Genomic DNA, 7,574 nt, shown 5'->3' with positions numbered 1-7,574 from the left:
AAGTTGATTACTTCTTGAAAACAGCGAACAACAACAACCGACGCCTCCTCGAATGAGCCCGACATTTTAATGGGAATTTTCCCAAAATTATGAAAAACCAACGTTTGGAAAAAAGTCAGGAGTCTCTCGGTATTATAGGACAAAAAAACGAAACAAACATTCAGCCCGTTCTGATTTCGTGTGCCTTTTGTTCATCAGGTTATTGTCAATCATTGACTCGTCATTAGGAGACGTTACACATACTATGCACATCAATTCATGTAGAGAGAGAGAGAGAGAGAGAGAGAGAGAGAGAGAGTGAGCTGTAGTCTCACAGCCACGATCAGGTATTAATACCACGTAAGTTTTAAGACTTATTTTTTATTATCTAGGCAAGGCAAAGCGTTCGTATTTTATCAAACTTTAGAATAAATTCCGTTTTTAACGCTGCTATGAAATGATCTACAGCATTTCACGTAATGATAAGAATCCACAACATTCTGAGAAAGGCTTTCATTACCATATATTTTTGTAAGTTTTGCTTTTTTTTTTACAAACAACCACTTCAAGTAACTGCTATGATATTTATGCCCCTTGTAGAACTATTCTTTTTTATTTTATATGAATAAACTCAGACTTGAATAACTCAGACTATTTGAATCTCTGCTTACAAATCAAATCGGTGTTCAGGTGGACCGGATGGGAAGTTTTTAAAAGTGAGGACTGCCAAAGGACTGTTTATTCTTAAAACGAAGTTAGAACATAAACCTTCTATTTTTATATGTTTATATTTATATTTCATGTAGTATATCATACTCTCCTTACAACAGGAGGCGTGTGTCACATTCAGATATTCGCCTACGAGCGGGTTTCGCTCTACTTTTGTATAAACAGGAAGGTCTATTATTTGTTAGATTGAAGTGATTCAAGCCTCAACTTATACACAGTTATTTTGGTAAAGAAGGCTATTCTCAAAAGAGTTGTTTTTATTTACCCAGCGAAATTGTTTTCGTTTCTCAACAAAGCCGTGGACCAGATAATGGAGCTTGTTAAATTAATTTCAATGATTTCAAATACAACATACATATCTTTCACTTACCACTTGGATAAAAATTTTGACAATTATTACTAATTATTATTAACGGTTCACAAAGGCACAGAAGACTGAAATCGGCGAAATTGAATTGGAAACTTGTTTACTTGAATAAACAGGATGCAAGTAGGATATAATTTGCTCAAATTTAATTTAAAACGAAGCTATTTATTTGAAAACTTAAAAAAAATACGTTCGGTAATTATTCCGCAGGAGGCTTTCAAGACCGTACTCTACTAATGTTTCTGCACTAATACAGACCAAACGAAAACTACATTCAGCATCTTCCAAACACACACATATGTATGTATGTATATATATATATATATATATATATAGTATATATATATAAACACACACACACACACACACACACACACACACACACATATATATATATATATATATATATATATATATATATATATATATATATATATATATATATATATATATATGCATCGAATCCTTCACCAAACATAATTCTTTTCAGCTGAAGAGTTGCAGCTGTCAAAAAATGTAGTGACGGAATTTACGAGCAAAATAATATATTTTAATAGATGTTATATCCAACAATATCGAGTATTCCTTCTTATTTCAATCTATATTACAATCGAGTCCGACAAGAATATTCACAACTAAGGGTTCATATGGAGTTATTTTGTTTAGCTAAAATACGAGAATTTTAGAAAATGTTCCTACGTCGTTTCATATCAGAATTCTCATTTACGAGCGCGTTTTTAGTCTCTCTCTCTCTCTCTCTCTCTCTCTCTCTCTCTCTCTCTCTCTCTCTCTCTCTCCTTGCAATGCTTAAAAGAATATAATTGTATCGTTAACTTTGAACAGAAGCTGACGGAATCTGTACATTAACCAGGGTATATTCGTCCAGAGGTTCACTCATCCGCTGCTATGAGAACTCTGTCTGAACTTCACTCGGTGTGAAATACCTCAGTACCTTCGTTATGGCACATAATTCCAGTCGTGGATTTCGGTGAAATCTCTGAATAGCGCGCGTAGGAGGTATCTGTAATATTGTAGACGGCTTCGAAGAGTGGTCGTACGTAGTTAAGCTCAGGCCAGTTTAATTATCTGTATTATCTCAGTAACAACATTATGTTCTAATATTTACCTAGAATTCCGGAGCAGATTTAAAATGATCGTATAAAAGTGGGCGTGTCTCAATGTATATAAAATCGACAGATAGATGTTTAAGACGCTCCAGATAAAGACTTCACCTACAGGGAAATGTTGATTTAAAGGATGAAGATACAGTCTGACGGAGCTACAAGGAGTGACAAGGATTAGGATGTCTCAAAGACTTGGTAGTCCATCCTAAGAGGAGACATCGTGTACTCGCTTATCTCTAAGAGCAGGTTTTATACTGTTCATTCAGTGTCCATTTAATGATTTTGTTTAGCTTTCTCTTTAAGTCTTTCCCAGTGACGGAAAATCCCAGAACCAAGTTATTACATAAAACAGAGAGAGAGAGAGAGAGAGAGAGAGAGAGAGAGAGAGAGAGAGAGAATTATCTTATGAAGCCTGGTTTATGTGTTTTTTATTCATTCTGTTTTGGCTCGTAACTTGTCATGCTAACCCCAGTGTAAACTTAATTGCTTAAAAGACCATCACGAAAATCTCCCAAAGTATGGGTGTTAACCGCACCTCCCTCCTTCTCCCTCCTCCTCCCCCAACTAACCTCCCCCCACCCCCCACCCCCCTGCTCCCTCCCCAGTCCTCGTCTTTGCCGGTTAGTTGTATAGGGTGAAGCCGGAACATCTTAAGGTGTAATTCCAAACCGGCTCACCAGATGTCGCCTGAGGACAGGGCAGAAATTGACGGCGTTTTCCTATTGGTGGATATTTGCCGACGACTCTGAGGCCTAAACTATGTAACTATCGTTACCTGAGGGTCATTCCTTTATATGGTCTTGTTTCACTACTTGTTAAGAGTCCCTCGCTCCAAACTCCACAGTCTAACCTCCACCATCCATCCCCCCAATTTTACGACCGAAGTATCTGGAATATTTTCTTAGTTTTTGCTAATAATTCAATTAATTTGGGTTTTTTTTTTTTTTTTACATTTTCTTTTCGGTCTCCCTTCCTCTAATAGACTTCAGCTGCTCAACTATCGCTCTAACTATTCTTTATATCGTTCCAGAACCGCCATGAAGACTTTCGTTTGAGTTTTATTTTTCAACTTTTTCTGGCTATGATTTTTCCACATTGTCACTTTGGCCTTCTATTATTATTGCATCACGAACAGCTGTTATTAACGGTTTCTCTAACTTCGACGATACAGTAGTTCAAGTATGAATTTTTCAATGGTGAATGTGTTCAGATGACAAATTTATAAATACCTACTGCATATGCATATATGTACTGTATGTATTCAATTATACGTTTGATATATATATATATATATATATATATATATATATTATATACTATATATATATATATATATATAATGTATATACAAATATATATATATATATATATATATATATATATATATATATATATATATATAATATATCTGTGTGCGTGTATATACATGCATATACATACTGTACATATTTGGTATATGCAGTCGGTATTTAATAAATTTGTTGTCATCTCATCCGAACACATTAATCATTAAAAAAAATCATACTTAAACTACTGTATTGTCGAAGACTCAACTGAGAAGATAAGATCTACGACGTAACTCATTTTAAAAAACTTAAAAAAGCAAAATATTCGTTTTGAACTTCGAGGGCAGATGGTGATTAAAAAAAAAAAAAAAAGACTTCTGTGAATTATATCAATTTTTCTTTACGTTCTCCCGTGTCCAACCCCAACTGACACATCATAATTATTTGCATTTTATCATATATGTCATCAGAATGAACGCAAAACATTCTATCGCTTTGCATGTAGATATTATTTTGCATTCATTCTTTTGATAATCTGCCAAAAAAAAGTGTCTTTAATCTAATAAATAGTTCTTTCTGTTTGAAAGTCTTTTAAGTCTTCATCATAATATTTTCGTAATAAATCTTTCGTGCATATATTAAGGTCTGAAAGATTACAATCGCCCTTGGATTTTACGTAAGTTGATGAGATTTTCAAACGATATAAAGGTCTCTCTCTCTCTCTCTCTCTCTCTCGGTCTCATCTCTCTCCTCTCTCTCTCTGTGGGCAGTCGTGCGGAAAAGTTGAATTTGCATTCAGTTTTTTTTTTTTTTTTTTTTTTTTTTTTTTTTTTTTTTTTTTTTTTTTTTAGGCATTTACTGAACTCTTATGGCTTTCTCTTATTATGATCACTAATAATTACACTCATTTGTGGGTAAGAATATCTGAATTACCAATTATTAATAAGTGTGTAAGTGTGCATGTACTTGTAATCGTGTATACTACTATACAAGCATATGTTTATTTACATCAAATAACACGTGTATTGTGGCTCATGTTAGGAGGATTCTCAGGGACTCAACAAATGGTGTTATTTGGGCTTCGTTGTCCTTGGTACCTGGTCCCTGGTCGGTTATCAATGAACCCTTGTCCCTGGTCCTTGATCGCTGATCCATGGTCCCTGGACCCTTGTTCTTGATCCCTGGTCCCCGGTCTTTGATGCTTATCCCGGGGCCCTTGTCCTGGTCCCTGTCCCTGGTCACTAGTCCCTAGTCTCTGTCTCCCGATCCCTTGTCCTTGGTCCCTGGTTCCTGGTCCCTGGTTCCTTGCCCCTGATCATATATCCCTGGTACTTTGTCCCTGATCCCTAGTCCCCCACCCTGGTCCCTAGTCCCTGGTCCCTGGTCCTTAGCCCCTGATCGTATATCCCTGGTACCTTGTCCCTGGTCGTTGGTCCTTGGCACCTGGTCCTTTGTCCTATTTCCCTGGTTCCTGGTCCCATGTCCTTGGTCACTGGTTCTTGGTCCCGTTGTCCCTAATCCCTGGTCCCTTGTCTTTGGTCACTATCCCCTGATCATATATCCCTGGTACCTTGTCCCTGGTCGTTGGCCCCTGGTCCCTTGTACTTTTTTCCTGGTTCCTGATCCCATCTCCTTCGCCACTGGTCCCTAGGTTTCTGACCCGTGGTCCCTTACTCCTTGTCCCTATTTGTGTGCAGAGAGAGAGAGAGAGAGAGAGAGAGAGAGAGAGAGAGAGAGAGAGAGAGAGAGAGAGAGAGAGAGACCTTCATGGTTCCGACTGACTTATACTTAATCTGTAATATTTTGCATCAGATTTATCTCCAGACTTCAAATCTAAATTCGAATAACTCAATATTTATCTGAATTCTTTATAAGAAAACAAATTACCTCTTTTAAAGTATATGACATGTGATCAAATCCCATTTTCAATTTGAATTGATTGCCTTCCGTCGTCTACATAAAGGAGATAAAATCTCCCTATAGAGCTTTTTTTCCCTCTGATTCTACCAAAGTGAAGTGTGAATAGGTCATCGCAGTTGTCAATATATTGAGCCTTTTGATTTAGTGGTTTTTCTAAATCGATTCTTAACTTTACGATAAAAAGAAGCATTATTTTTATAAAGAGCAAACGTATCTTTAACGAAAAAAAAAAAAAAACCTTTTCAGATGAAATATAAGACAAGGAACAGATAGATGTTAAATGTGTTGCACGTAAGGGCCTCGTAAACGTATGGAATCCCTTGGAGCAAAAGTATGTAAATATGGAAGAAAAGAGGCATTACTGTTTCAAGTGAGAAAATGCAGTGTATCTAGTGTGAATATGAGATCTTCCCATCACTTTGGAATGATTACCAAGTACTTCAAAGGTAAAGTACTTCATAGGTAAAGGCCTAGTGCTTTCGGCTCAGAAAACTGACTTTTGTCTTCAAAGTGGGATGTACTTGGACTAGGCTTAGAAGAGGCTGAAAAGCAGAGGCAGATATTTGACAATTTTGAGAAGGAACGTCACTAGAATAGTGCTGGAGAGTGCAAGATTAACATTCAGATCAATACCCTTAATCTTCCTTTATCTTTTCTGGCCGAGGACAAGAAACATAATGAGGAATGTTTTGGATCTTGCCAAAATACTTGTGACTGCTGATGATCCTTTACGCATATAAAATATGCAAATGAACGTGTGAAGTGACATGAAAAAATATGATATCCCTCGGTCTAGGGACTAAGAAAAGAAGAAGAGGTCTTGGCCTTCAGCCTGTTCAGCATTTTAAATCAAGTGTTTTGTATTGGCAGATGAACGGGTATTTATTCGGCTGAGTGTCACCTGGCGAATTTTAGAATATGAATCAGTCCTCCTCGAGGTACTCCTGAAATCATTTGCATAATTTGACAACAACAGGTCTTGGTTAAATCATATTTTTAACTGCTCACAAGCAAACGCAAATAACTCAGTATGTAAAGAACTTACAGGTGGATATTTTTTTTACAGAATCTAGAACGAAATCGAGGAGTAAATGAATTCAATAAAGATAAAGTTGATCAAATGTAAACTACCCAAAAAGAATTCTGCAGATGTGTTCGAGGAATCTTCCTCTTAGAAAGGCTGAGTTTGGAAATGGAAGCCCGACCATTAATCAGTCTTAATTGGAAACCTTACAAACCCCCTACCACTCCCCTCCTCTAATCCCCCGCCCCCCAGTCCCCAACCCCCTTTTAGGCCTTATGAAACACGACCGGGGGGGGATTAAGAAAGTCCCAAAGGTTTTAGGGTAAAAATTGGTTAATTTAGAAGGCTGATAACCAGCTTTGATCCCTTGCCCCTATCTCTGATCCCTGGTCCCTGGTCCCTGGTTCATGATCCTTTCCCCTCGGTCCCTGATCCTTGGTCCCTGATCCCTGGTCTTTGGACCCTGGCCCATGGTCCCTGGTTCTTGGTCCCTGGTCTTTTCCCCCTGGTCCCTGATCCATGGTCTCTGGTCCCTAGTCCCTGGCCCTGGGCACCTGGTCCCTGATCCCTAGTCTTTGGTCCCTGGTCCTTGGTGTCCCAAGTCCCTTGATCCTGGTTCCAGATCCTTTTCCCCTGATCCTTGGTCCCTGGTCCCTAGTCCCTGCCCCATTGTCCCTGGCCCATGGTCCCTGGTCCTTGGTCCCTGATCCTTGGTCCCTAGTCCCTGATCCTTTCCCCCCCTGGTCCTTGGGTCCTTAGTCCTTGGTCCCTAGTACCCTGGGCCCTGGTCCCTGGCCAAAATGGGGAATGGTTCCTGGTCTCTTATCCGTGGTTTCTGATCCCTTGCCACTGGTCCCTGATCCCTGGTCCTGGTGGTCCCTGGCCCATGGTCTCTAGTCCCTGATCCTGGTCCTTGGTCTATGGTCCCTGGTCCCTAGTCACTGGTCCTGATCCCTGGTAATGTATCTGGTTGAAGATAATTAATTAAGAGGTCTTAAAACAGCTGGGTATATTCATCGTCTCTACAGTTCCGCCATTCAAAATACGCGCTTCCTAGTAGCGAAACAATAAATTCGTACTTTAATCAGTCTCACAATTCGACGACTTGAAAAATGTAGACTAGAAGAATAATTTTTTTAATCATT

At 38.5% G+C, this 7,574-nt stretch overlaps 1 protein-coding gene across 1 annotated transcript; it reads right to left on the bottom strand.

Moving 5' to 3' along the window:
* Nucleotides 1-4,733: 4,733 nt before the first annotated feature.
* On the bottom strand, nucleotides 4,734-6,950 carry LOC135215348 (golgin subfamily A member 6-like protein 2). Its single transcript, XM_064249906.1, has 2 exons — nucleotides 6,784-6,950; nucleotides 4,734-5,013 (listed from the first exon to the last, which is right to left on the bottom strand). The coding sequence occupies exons 1-2, from the start codon at nucleotides 6,948-6,950 to the stop codon at nucleotides 4,734-4,736; spliced, it is 447 nt and encodes a 148-aa protein (XP_064105976.1).
* Between the last annotated feature and the right edge of the window lie 624 nt (nucleotides 6,951-7,574).

The sequence above is a fragment of the Macrobrachium nipponense genome, chromosome 5, assembly GCF_015104395.2.
Source record: "Macrobrachium nipponense isolate FS-2020 chromosome 5, ASM1510439v2, whole genome shotgun sequence".
In the NCBI taxonomy this organism is placed as follows: domain Eukaryota; kingdom Metazoa; phylum Arthropoda; class Malacostraca; order Decapoda; family Palaemonidae; genus Macrobrachium; species Macrobrachium nipponense.
Note: the sequence above shows the minus strand (reverse complement) of the source record. Positions and strands in the feature narration are given on the sequence as shown.

Bases quoted from the DNA above. Each gene is read 5' to 3' on its own strand.
- LOC135215348 (XM_064249906.1), bottom strand. From the start codon at position 6,950: ATGGATCAGGGACCAGGGGGAAAAGACCAGGGACCAAGAACCAGGGAC. The intron at 5,014-6,783 runs GTTATCAGCCTT...ACCAAAGACAAG, and splicing joins GGGGCAAGGGATCAAAGCTG to GGACCAGGGATTAGGGACAA.